At 39.8% G+C, this 13700-nt stretch overlaps 1 protein-coding gene across 3 annotated transcripts in view; it reads left to right on the top strand.

The window, feature by feature from the left end:
- Window positions 1-13700, top strand: part of PPT2 (palmitoyl-protein thioesterase 2) — a 361371-nt gene that overhangs the window by 251091 nt on the left and 96580 nt on the right. For 2 of the 3 annotated variants that reach the window (XM_044083204.1, XM_044083206.1), the window contains 2 exons: window positions 7709-7813; window positions 10518-10601. In XM_044083204.1, the coding sequence (XP_043939139.1) occupies window positions 7709-7813; window positions 10518-10601 (189 nt within the window). The remainder of the gene's footprint in view (window positions 1-7708; window positions 7814-10517; window positions 10602-13700) is intronic. The other variant, XM_044083205.1, reaches the window with a different exon arrangement.

Here is a 13700-nt window from a genome sequence, read left to right as displayed (position 1 = left end):
ACACAACTCTCTACTAATCAGTCTATTTCTGGAGTAACAAAGTCCTCTTTTACATTCTCTGGGGCCCTGCATCAAATGTCTGTCAAACAGTAATTTGTACTTACTTTAAACACGAGGCAGTTCACAAAAATGTAAAAATAATAACACAGATAACCAAAAATAGAAAAAGCTCAACACTGGACTTCTGTTTTTTGTGGTTCATGCTGCAATACTGAGCTTTTTCTGTTTTCAGCTCACAAAAAGAATACCTTGTACACGTGGCAGTATTTTCTTTTTCATTGTTGCACCATGCTGTACTAGAAATGAACATTAACAGCTTGCTAAACGTCCACTCTGCACATTACAGTGTTACAAATTTGCAGTCAACAGTTTGTTTACCATCATTTTTTTATTGCTAAGGCTCCTACTTTCCTTGGGTTCCTTTCTTCATCATACAGTTCATTCAGATGCAAAATGCTTCTTCTTATGCCATATTGTTCATATTATTTCTTGCACAAGCACAGTGTATTAATAGTAGTGTAAAAATAACACCAAGTTTATATTTGTGAATCAGTACTTTAACTGTTTCAGAATACTGTACCATAATACCTTTGGTTTCTGAAAAATTGGTAACCGACACATTTTGTTGTGTTTCCTCAAGCCAATGCTGATTAAGCTTTAGTATAGAAAATATTATACAGTCACAAACTGCCAGTGCTTATAATCCGGAATTGTTTGACTTCTTTTCTCGGTGACCCAGAACTACAAAAATCCTGTCCATCCTCCTCACACCCAGTGCAAATTTTAACATCTTCAACTCTACCACGTTAAGCTCTGACTCCTGCCTTTTTGTCAGTGCTGCTGTCTCCAACCCATATAACATAGCTGGTCTCACTACCCTCTTGTAGACCTTCCCTTTCACTCTTACTGGTACTCGTCTGTCACAAATCACTCCTGACACTCTTCTCCACCCACTCCATCCTGCCTGTACTGTCTTCTTCACTTCTCTTCCACACTCACCATTACTCTGAACTGTTGATCCTAAGTACTTAAACCCATCCACCTTCCCCACCTCTACTCCCTGCATCCTCACCATTCCTCTATTCTCCCTCTCATTCACACACATATATTCTGTCTTAGTCCTGCTGACCTTCATTCCTCTTCTCTCTAGAGCATATCTCCACCTCTCCAGGGTCTCCTCCACCTGTTCCCTACTCTCACTACAGATCACAATGTCATCTGTAAACATCATAGTCCACGGGGACTCCTGTCTGATCTCGTCTGTCAACCTGTCCATCACCATTGCAAATAAGAAAGGGCTCAGAGCTGATCCTTGATGTAATCCCACCTCCACCTTAAAAGCATCCGTCACTCCCCCCGCAGTCACACTACCCTCGTACATATCCTGTACGACTCTTACATACTTCTCTGACACTCCCGACTTCCTCATACAATACCACAACTCCTCTCTAGGCACCCTGTCATATGCTTTCTCTAAATCCACAAAGACACAATGCAACTCCTTCTGACCTTCTCTGTACTTCTCCATCAGCACTCTCAGAGCAAACATTGCATCTGTAGTGCTCTTTCCTGGCATGAAACCATACTGCTGAACACTAATCATCACCTCCCTTCTTAACCTAGCTTCCACTACTCTTTCCTATAATTTCATGCTGTGACTGATCAGTTTAAACCCTCTGTAGTTACTACAGCTCTGCACATCACCCTTATTCTTAAAAATCAGTAAGAAAACACTTTTTCTCCATTCCTCAGGCATCCTCTCACTTTTCAAGATTTCATTAAACAATCTAGTTAAAAACTCCACTGCCATTTCACCTAAACATGTCCATGCTTCCGCAGGTATGTCATCTGGACCAACAGCCTTTCCGTTCTTCATCCTCTTCATAGCTATCCTTACTTCCTCCTTGCTAATCCACTGCACGTCATGATTCACTGTCTGCACACCATCCAACCTTCTCTCCCTCTCATTCTCTTCATTCATCAACCCCTCAAAGTACTCTTTCCATCTGCTCAGCACACTCTCCTTGCTTGTGAGTACGTTTCCCCTCATTATCCTTTATCACCCTTACTTGCTGCACATCTTTACTAGCTCGGTCCCGCTGTCTAGCCAATCGGTACAGGCCCTTTTCTCCCTCCTTACTGTCCAACCTTTTATACAACTCTTCATACGCCTTATCCTTAGCCTTCACCACCTCTCTCTTTGCCATGCACCTCATCTCCTTATACTCGTCTACTTTCTTCATCTCTTTGACAATCCCACTTTTTCTTCGCCAACCTCTTTCTCTGTATACTCTCCTGTACTTCTTCATTCAATCACCAGGTCTCCTTGTCCTCCTTCCTCTTTCCAGATGTCACACCAAGCACCTTTCTAGCCATCTCTCTTACTAGCTCTGCTGTAGTTACCCAGCTATTCAGTAACTCTTCACTGCCACCCAGTGCCTGTCTTAACTCTTCCCTGAACATCACCTCACAATTACCCTTTTTCAGTTTCCACCATTTGATCCTTGGTGCTGCCCTCACACTCATCCTCCTCTTCTTGATCACCAATGTCAACCTACAAACCACCATCCTATGCTGCCTAACTACATTTTTCCCTGCCACCACTTTACAGTCTCCAGTCTCCTTCAGACTGGCCCTTCTATATAAGATATGCATCTTAGATATGTGTGCATCTACCTCCACTCTTGTATGTCACCCTATGCTCCTCCCTCTTGTTAAAATACGTATTCATCACAGCCATGTCCATCCTTTTCGCAAAATCCACTACGGTCTGACCTTCTGCATTCCTTTGCTTAACACCATGCCTGCCTATCACTTCCTCATCCCCTCTGTTCCCTTCACCAACATGCCCATTGAAATCTGTTCCAATCACCAGTCTCTCACCCTTGGATATAGTCATCACCACTTCATCCAACTCACTCCAAAATTTTTCTTTCTCATCCATCGCACACCCAACTTGTGGAGCATATGTACTAACAACATTCATCATTACACCATCAATTTCTAGCTTCATAAACATCACTCTGTCTGGCACTCTTTTTATTATTTATTATTTATTTATTTTACATTTGTTAACCGGGCTAGTCTAGCTGGATACATATCCTTTTTCAGTAGAGGCCCGAGGAGAAAAGCTCCAACATAGTGGTTAATACAAGTCGAAAAATACAAGTTAAAAAAAATACAGGTTAAAAAAAGGTACATGTTTCAAATACAAGGAGAGAGAGAATTTTTCATAGATGTTAAATAAGACAACAGAACAATCAGAAGGTTATACACAGCTGAGATTTCTTATATACAAATAGTATAAAGACTAATACAAGAAAATAAACATGTTTACAATTTGGTTGATAGATTTTAGACATTTAGAAGGGTTTGAGATATATATTTAGTCAGGTTCACGACATGGGCATAGCCATTGTGTTTTGAGATATTCTTTCAGGTTGTTTTTGAACTGATTGTGTGAGGTTGTAATTCTAAGGTCGTTTGGCAGGGAGTTCCATGGCTTGCCAATGGAGTTGGCAAAGAGGGCATCACCACCTGAGTTCTTAGCTTTGATGGTTAGGATCTGAGTGCTGTTGGATGATCGAAGACTATTAAGGTTAGTGTATGGGGTCAAAATGCTAGATAGTGAGGGAGTTCTATCCGGTTGGTTGATTAATTTGCAAGCTTCAGTGAGTTGGTTAAGTTTGAGAAGGTTTGGGAGTTCCAACCAGCCAAGTTTCCTCAGGTTGAGACAATGGTGAGTGCGATATGGGGATCCAGTTATAAATCTAGCAATGTGGTTGTAGGCAATAGAGAGCATGTTGAGTTCACGTTTATTGAGGAAAGAAAGGACCGGGGAGGCATAGAGGAGGGTGGAGAGGAGATGTGTGCGGGCAATAGTTAATTTGGCAGTCGGAGTTAGATAGTTTTTAATTCTGTACATGGATCCAAGTTTTTTGTTAACAGATTTTACAGTTTGTGTAATGTGTATGTCAAATTTGAGCTTATGATCAATAGTTACACCTAGTAATTTGGTACTGGTGACAGGGGTTATGATAGTCCCGTTGTTGGATTTAACATGGAAGGTTGTATTGTTATTGTTTGTGAGTTCTATTCCTAGGGTTGAGAAGACGTTGGGAAAAAAAAGTAGTAATTTGGTTTTAGTTGGATTGAGTAGGAGTTTCAGGTCAGTGAACCATTTTTCTACTAGAGAAAAACAGTGTTGAGTGGTGGTTTGGAGATTCAAGAGGGAGACATCAGAGCAGATCAAGGTGGAATCGTCGGCATATTGGATGCAGGTGGATTTAGGGATGACTGAGTGTAGGTCATTTATGAAGATGGAAAACAGAAGTGGACCCAAAATTGAGCCTTGAGGAATGCCTATGGTATTGGGGAGCAGGCCTGATAGTCTGTTTTGCCACCGGACAGCTTGTTGCCTACCAGTGAGGTAAGCCTGGAACCAGGTTAGTGCTGGGGTGTCCAGATGTAGGGTTGCAAGGTTGTTAAGAAGGAGCTGGTGATTGACCATATCGAAAGCTTTCGATAGGTCAAGAAAGGCGGAGGATATTAGTTTGTTATTACGATTGTTATTAATGGAGTCGACAAAGGAAAGGAGGGCCGTGGTTGTGCTGTGGTGGGGGCGAAAGCCGTGCTGGGAGTTGGACAGGAGATGATTACAGGTTAGGTAGTGAAGAAGTTGTTTGTGGATGCATCTTTCCATAATTTTCGCTATTGGGGATAGTATAGCTATTGGTCTATAGTTTGATATTTCTGTGGAGTTACCTCCTTTGTGAAGCGGAATGATGTAAGAGATCTTCCAAATAGAGGGGATGCTGGCTTCATTTATGGTTCGATTGATAAGTATTGATATAGGGTAGGCGATTACATCAGACGCAATTTGTAAGAATTCCGCTGGGAGGTGATCAGCCGCAAGGGTGGTTGGTTTGAGCTTTTTTAAGAGGGTACGTATGTAAGAGGAAGAGACTGGCTTTAAAGCGAAAGGGGTAGGGGCATCGTCACGTGGTTTTGTGGTCGATGGGGGATTGGAGGTTAGTTGACTGGCTAGAGTTTGGATTGTCTCGGTGAAGAAGGAGTTAAAGGTATTGGCTACTTCTTCCTGACCTATCTCAATAAGTACCTCGGGGGTTGGGGTAGTAGCTATTCTACACACCATCAGTTGATTCACCCAGCTTCTGTTTCTTACTGAGTCTGCTTTGAGTGTGGCAAGGAGAAGCTGAAGGACTTTTTTCAGAATAGCTACTACGCCATTTCTCCTTCCATCCACACCATGATAAAACAATTTGAAACCGCCTCCGATACACCTAGCCTTGCTCCCCATCCATCTGGTCTCTTGCACACACAATATACCAACCTTCCTTCGGTCCATCATATCAGCTAGCTCTCCCTATACCAGTCATACTGCCAACATTCAAAGTTCCGACCCTCACTACCACAGTCCTAGCCTTTACCTGCCTTCGAGCATGCCTTCCCCCTCTTCTCCTCCACACTTCATGTCACAACAAAATTTTTCCGAATGCATTTATTTCTTCCACCAGTTCAGTAAATTCATTATGCATATGTCATTTTTCTAAAAACAATTAACAATACTTGTCTTCAGCCTTTCAGTATTTATCTGAAGTTTTTTTCTACATGGTTTAATTATTTCAGTTGATTCACCCAGCTTCTGTTTCTTACTGAGTCTGCTTTGAGTGTGGCAAGGAGAAGCTGAAGGACTTTTTTCAGAATAGCTTAACATTCAAACGCACCTTGGAAAAGTACATGGCTCTCTATGGTCTATATCATGAGATTGAAACCTTAGGTAGTCGAATACCTAAAGGTCGATCTCCAAATATCGAAATGTAAAAATCGCGAATGGCCGTTTCCACACAGGGAAACAAGTCGTTTGGCCGTTACACAGAGTTTGCTCTTTTTACAATGTAGAGCAATCTTGGAGTTGGTATATTTAGTTAGGAGGATGTGGGGGGCAAGCCCCCCACTTGATTTTTGTTTAAAACTTTTTTTTTTTTTAGTTTGGCCAATGGCGTTGTTTCCCTGTGTAAAAACGGCCGTTCTCGATTTTTACATTTCAATATTTAGAGATCAACCTTTAGGTATTCGACTACCTAAGGTTTCAATCTCATAATATAGACCTGGCTGTCTGGGGTTAGCAAACCAAAGTCAAACAAAATATAACTCACAGGCTGCAACACCAAAACATTCTCATGTGGGACAGGGACAGTGGCTCAACTACAGTGAAGACAGTCACAAATATACTCGGGGTACAAATTATGGGGGATTGTTTTTGTTGTTGTACTCTGAACCTTAGTGTTCCAAATAGCAGTAATAACTCCACTGGTTCAAAAGTATCAGCAGCAATTTATTAAAGAGAAAATCAACAACAGATGAGTTTTCAAAGAAAAGGTGTTCCTTCAGATACATGAAATAACACAAACCGGTCTTTGAGGCCAGGGTTGATTGGTTTATTTACAGTGGGAAACAGAATTGAGGAAATAGCATGAAGTAATTGCATCAACTCACTCACTTTTCTGATGCAGATAATTTTCAGCAAAGCACTGAAGCTTAACAGTCCACTTATCAAGGCATCTAATTTAGTAGTAGTTCATGTACTTACTGGCAACTATCCATGGAAACATAATAGTCCATAAACTCACTCTTCAGAAACAGGGTCTGTCTCTCTCTGCTCTTGTAAGAACTCCGATTCAGAATCTTCTCTCTCTCCTTCTCTTTATTCGTTTTTAGGCCCCAGCCTGCATTTCACTTATAAGACTTCTGTCCCAGACTTTGCATCTGTGGATTGCCTTTCTCAAGCTCCCTGAGCTCTTTCAGGTCTTTGCCTGACTCTTCGTTTCACTGTCTTCCAACTCCAACATCTTTCACATGAAAGAAAGCATGGATTCCTCCAGTTTGGTCAGGTGTGTGGAAGCCTCCTCCCACATTTTTGGAATACAACAGTTCCAGATAGCCCACAACATTTGCTAGATGACACTATGCCAAATAAATACATAAACACATATTTTATATATATATATATATATATATATATATATATATATATATATATGTCCTCATGCATATAATCATTCATACATCACTAAGACAGATACATCATAGATAAATATAGTCGTATATATGTAAAATATTTGTATAGATGGATATAAACTTTACACGCGCACGTGTGTATGCTTAGGATTGTGGTGTATGTATATATGTATACAGGTATACATACATACCATACCTCTCAAACTCTTAGCATAAGAAATCTGGTCAAAGCCTAAAATAAAGGTGTGACAAAGACACAAATATAGGGACGTATTTTAAATATTGCTCATATAAACTTAAACAGTTGCTAGGCTAACAGGACTTGTGTTTGCATTCATTTTCTGAAGGATATGAAGTTTGAAAAAAACTGTGTCCGTATTTAGTGACATAAATCCTGAGGGAGTTGTCATAAAATCATAAATGTTATGAGGAACAGGCCAAAAATATGAAACTAAAATCTGGACATTTAGCATAAATCTGGACAGTTGAGAGGTATGATACATGCATATCAATAGCCAGATAAATAAGGGACTGCAATGCATTTCAAATAATAACCAACACAAAAGTAAGCACTTGCTACAATGAATTGTTAAAAAAGTACATTTCTTCAATTGTTGTAGTAGTAGATCTAAAATTATTTTTTTTCTTTTTAATATTGTTCTTCCAGACACAGAGTACATAAAATTATTTCCCCATTATGTAAAGAAAAACCTGTTTCGCTTTTGCTACACCCAGCTGGGGCAAACTGTTTCTGTCTGCAATTACTGGAAAGGTAAGTTTTTTATTCATGTTTTTAATATATATTTTATCACAATGGTGACTCAGAATATTGTCATGTCTGTAGTATAGCTAAATAGACCCCTGTCTATACCCCAGATGATTCAGGATTAATTAGCTGTCCTGCTACACCCCCAGATGACCCAGGATTGATTAGCGATCCTGGCACTGGAGAAGCCAGCCAAAAATGTGAGAAGTATGGACAGGCTGAACCCTTTCACTTTTGTTGTGATGGTGGAGAAATGTTAAATGCCCAGGATTTTGGGTGCTCCTGTTGATTTTTTACTTCCTCCTTGGTGCAGAGGGATCCATCTTTACTGTAAACCTGGCATGCACACATATAACAATACCATTGCAGGAGTGACCTTCTTGTTCCAAGTCAAGAGGTAGGTGCCTAGCAGGAATTTACAGCTGTACATGCCTTGGCCAGGATATATGGTATGTTATAGTTATCCCAGTGTACCCTGCTTTCTTTTCCATTCATTTAATAGCACTTTGTGAATGGTGAAGTATTAGGGCAGCATACCATCACAGTGTTGTCTTGTTGTTTCTTTAGTACTTTTTTTTTCTTGTTATTTTGGATGCACCATGGTTACAACATTGTTCTGACAAAAAAAAGAGCAAATAAATGGCACTATTTTTGGGGCATTCATTTGACAAGACAGCCCAGCTTTAGCTGAGAGCAAATTTTGTCAGTAATGGCCATTATATAGCATCAGTGATGTCCACATGAAAAAAGTAACCTTAGCATTGCATTCCAGGTCTGGCTTTTTATTGACATGGTAGTACATGAATACGTAGTACCCCAGAGCATACTGCAGTAGCACCAGATGACGACCTGTGCCATTCTACACTGTTTTACAGCCATTCCCTTTTGGAAGCAGAATGTCTTCTAGTTGTTTCTTAGGAGTGGGGATGGGGCTAATAAAGAGTCCAAGTTTACCTTGAGAGAATATCCAGCAAATGCTGGCTCGTTATTTACCTATAACAGAGACGCTAGATTCTAGTACACATGGCTGGAAGAAGACATTCTTTGAGGTGTGCAGTCCATTGGGAGGTGCAGTCTGAGGTCCTTTGTATCTGTCTTTGGTGCTGGCCTTGCAAAGCTAATGTTGATATAAAAAAACTCAAAATACTTATAACTTTCACTGTGTTTGGCAAACAATGCATGTTGATTTGTAGAATAAAAGTTACACTACTTCTTGTTTAGGGTAACATATTAGTGTTTTATATCATCTGCAATGCATGCTGATGGAGAACGTACATGAAAAGTTTCTGTAAAGTTTAGTTTTTTGATGCCTATCTCCACAAGATTAGTAGACCAAGTGGGCAAACCACATGACATTTTCTTAAAAACGTGGTATTAAGTCATCCTACTCTTCTATGTGCTGTGTGCATCCCTCGTTGTTACAACTAACTTTAAGGTCATCAAACACAGGGAAAGTTAGTTGTGATGGGCCACCTGTTTAGTTTTCTAGGTTTGCCCAAACAGGCCTTGATGATTCAGGTGTCATTGGACAAATTAGCACCCTTTATTAAAGTCTCATCTTTACTTTACCATATACACGAATATGTTTGATTAAACAAACTGCTGGGAGAAATTGTCTCACCTAAGAGCTAGTAAACATCATGCAGTGGATAAATATGATAAAATCAGATGAAAGACGAGATGAAGTAACTCACTCAGCCAGCTTCTAAACTGCATAATCCTGAAGGAGATAGAACATACAGAAAGTGTGACTGGTTGAACCCAAAACCAGGCAGTAGAAAGAAGGAAATGAACAGGCATAAGTAGCTGAACTTTCATGTTTAACACTTTACATTCAGATTTAGATATAAATATACTTCTGCATGCAATGGAGTGGTTAATGCTTGATTATTTTTATATAAAGTAATGCAGAAAAGTACTGATGACACAATCAATGTGAATGCTTACACTTGGACACCAGCCTACAGTTATGTGAACTTGAGAGTCTGTTCAGGATTAAAAATAAATAAATTTGTTAAAATTAATGTACAATGTCTGTGTTGCCTTTTGGATTGATTAGTTTGTTTGCTGTGCCTGCTACCATTAAAAGTGCAGAGAGCTTGAAGCATTTTGAGATATTTTGGTATTTCTAGGACTAATACAACATTTAGCATATGGTACATATTTGTTAAACATAGATGTGCGTTTGGTATTTATCATTATTTTGTATGTATTTGAGTATACAGTTAGGAATTCTTTAATGGGTGATAAGTCAGTGAGTGGCCCCTTAAGATAAAACAGAAAGTTAAAATTTTATAAGGGCTTATATATTTTTTTTTTTGCTTACACTCTGTCTTTACAGTTTGCAGTGGTATTAGCTGTATTTTTCTAAACTTAACCCCTTCCCTCCAGTGAAGCCCCTACCATGTTACAGAGCAGTAAGGATAGGAGTTGTGAAGGGTTTGCCAATTCCATAGGGGAGGAAATATTACTAAAGAAACAGCTTTGTCTAGTATGAATCTAAGTGTAAACTTAAAAAAAAAACACCATAGTGTCAAAGTTCATATCCTGCTAATGATGTCTTCTTATTGTGTGGTATGGAAAACACTAGTTCATCTTTCATTATTTTGCAAAATGGATTGGAGCAGGGTTTCTGTGATACTGACATAGCCATTTTCAAGTGATTATCATGCAAACATAAAACGAATGATGTATTTTCACCTATTTACAGATCCTCATCACCGAGACCTCTATCTGAACATCAGTAATTTTTTGCCTTTGCTGAATGTGGAGAGCACAAATCCAAATGCGTCAGGTAAAAAGAATATTTTGTTATTTTGCCAGATATACAAAGAGCTCCTTCTTAGTGTGGATCACCTTACTGCAGAGGACTACAGACTTGAGCTTACTGATTTGATTTTCATTGGTCTGTTTCTTAGGCTTTGAATGGTCAGAATTCCAACTTCTGCTATATCTTGCAGCTATTTCCTGACTTTAATGTGTAACAGGAGGAGTAAACAAAGAATTAGAAACCTACAGTTCTGAGAACCACAGTGACTCATAGTTTTAAAAACAGATAATGGTAAATTCTCTTTTCTGTCTGTCCTCTGAATATTTAAATTTGGATAAAAGCCTGCCTAGCAGGCAGCCAGCTTAGAATTCTTCCAGTATTGTATATTCTTCTCCTGCAAACTCCCTCTGGCTGCCCGGAAACACCCATCACTCCCCTAGGAGGGAGTGAATGCACTTTGTAGTCATTCTAACTCTTTATGGACTCTGAGTGAAGGTCATCAACCTCCCAGTATTCCTTTCTTTGGGGGTGGACATGAAAGACCTGACTGCCACCGTAGCAGTACTAGGCATCCAACTTTTTCTTGTTGAAATAGTCTTGGAGAAATCTAACTCCTGTATGGTTTTCTTATTGAACAAAACTCAGTGGGAACAAGAAGGGATTTTGTATGCCTTCCCCCAAAAGAATAAACATTGACTGTGGGAGTCATTGGGTAGAATTTGTTTTTCACAAGTAATGCAATTGTTGGATTTAGTAACCTGTGACGTCTACTACCCCTGATGCATGTAAAATGCTTATTTATAGTAAATGTGCAGGCAAAATGTAAAATGATTTTCCCCAGCAGGATACTAATCTGAGTAGTCCAGAGCTGATGCGACTGAGTGGTGATAGACTAAGTTATACATGTTAATCTCCTTATGGATTGCCGCAAGAAATACCTGAAGATGGCATGGGTGGGCATTCATCTTATGCCGCAGATGTGCTAACAACTAAATGGGAGGGCATTCACCCAGCCTAGAGAGGGAAATGTGCAAAGATCTGGAAGTCAGACTGCAGGTATTTAAGCAAGCAGTTCTTAACAGGGAGGTCTGGCATGCTAAAGCCCTTGAGGTCATGAAGAGCTGGATTTGAATAAGTGAGTAAACAACAGCAGCAAAAACCCCAACAACAGCAGCCTTAAAGGAAAATGTTTTCAATAATTTTAACGTTATTCCTAACATTATCAATTGTTAGGAAACTCAGTCTCCATATTTTAGTTGATTGTATTAGTGGGTTATACCCCTTCACCTGATTTGGGAACAACTAAAACTAATAAATGCTATAATTAGTTTAACATTAGAATGTGCACAGATGAAAAACATTATTTAAATGTCTAATGGGCTATTAGGAATGTCTGCTTTATTACTACTGTGTCTGGTACTTTCAAGTGGCCAGTGTAAATGTAAGCAGCCCATAAAACTGGCTATGAATGGCACAAACCAGTAGCTTTTACTTTTGAAACTGGTTAGCGTGGCAGTCAGAACAGCTGCTATTACCTAGAAGTAGTTACTATTAAAAACTTGAATGTTAGTCAACCATGTAGTGTTGTGGTAAGTACCATATGGAACTGTGCCTTACTGGCGGTCAGTATAGTAACTACATTTCATCTGCATCACAGACATTTAGCCAAAGTATCACTTAAGGAGAATAGTTATCTGAATTCAAAACCCGTCAAATTTAAGCTTTCAGAAAGTAAGGAACTCCCATATACAAGGTCGGTGGGTTGCTCTTTCCATGCTTTCTCTTTTATTAAAAGTACTAACTGCCAGATAAACATACCTCAGAGTAGCTAGTATTCAGTTTTTGTTTGCACAGACTTTTGAATTCATTGAAGTGTTTCACAGAAGTGGTACTTTAATTAAGCATCAGACAAGGGAAGGGATGTCACTTTGGGTACTAAGGTGTCAGAGTTACATGTTTTGTTTTTCTTTACTCCTCATGGTTTTGTTTTAAGTGCAGAATGGCTTTGTCAGTCAAGCGTTTATGCCAAGTGCCAGGTCTGGTGTACCCACTCAGTAAATCAAGTTTTTTACCCTTAATCCTTATCCTCAGAACAACAGAGAAAGGATTTTGCATGTACTTACCTCAAAGGGCAATTTTAGACATTTATCTTCAGAACTAAAGATAACGGGAAATCCTATAAAACATTTGTTTCTTTTGCTCCTCCTGAGTTGAACTGTTTTATAGCACTGCTATGGATAATACTGCTAGGTAATATCAGGCTATTGCTTTTACTCAAATTAGCATATCCTCCACCCCAACATAATATTTGCTTGAAAGATTTCTTTATTGTAAGAGCTGTAGACCGAAGATCTATTAATTCTGCTTTCCGGATTTCATTTGATATGCAGCAGTCCCGTCAAGGCGGGGTCTGAGATTGCTTTGTATGCCAGACAGAGGTCACTTCTAAGGCGTCTGTAAAAGACAGAGTAGAGGGACAGGGCTTTTAGCCTATCTGTGTAGGGTAGATGTTTGAGGCCCTGAATTATCCTAATGAGGAACCTCTGTGGTGTCTCCAGCTGCTGCATGTGCTTTGTGAGGTACATGTCGAAAGGGGCATTGTACTCAGTAATGGGTGTTATAAGGGAAGAATACAGGGATGTGATGATCTCCTTGTCTCTGGATGAGATAGCCTTCCTAATGAGGTGGGCCATGTAGAAAGCCTTCCGTACAACAGAGGCAATATGATTGTCAAAAGTCAGGTTGTTATCAACCTGGGTGCCCAAGTCCCCTCATGATTGATTGCATGCTTAGGACCTTGTTATCAATGTGATCATTTATGGGGACGTCACTCTCCCCAAAGGGGATGATGATGCATTTTTTGGCATTTAGTTTGAGGCCATGTTTCTGGCACCAGTCGTTTGTTTGGTGAGATCCTCTTGGAGGATGTCCACATTACTAGGGGAATTGATGACAGCGCCCAGCTTGCATCATCTGCAAACTTGCTCAGCCATAGCCCACTGGTTTTAGCCTGCACCTCAGAAAAGTATAAACCAAGACTCATCCCTGGGGTACGTCACTTGTTATGGGTCTACTGCTTGAGGTGGCTTCCCCTGTTTTGACTACATGGGTCCTAGCAGTGTG

This window comes from Protopterus annectens, chromosome 9.part0 (genome assembly GCF_019279795.1).
Source record: "Protopterus annectens isolate FY-2018-M chromosome 9.part0, PAN1.0, whole genome shotgun sequence".
In the NCBI taxonomy this organism is placed as follows: domain Eukaryota; kingdom Metazoa; phylum Chordata; order Ceratodontiformes; family Protopteridae; genus Protopterus; species Protopterus annectens.
This window is presented reverse-complemented; position numbering and strand designations above follow the sequence as displayed.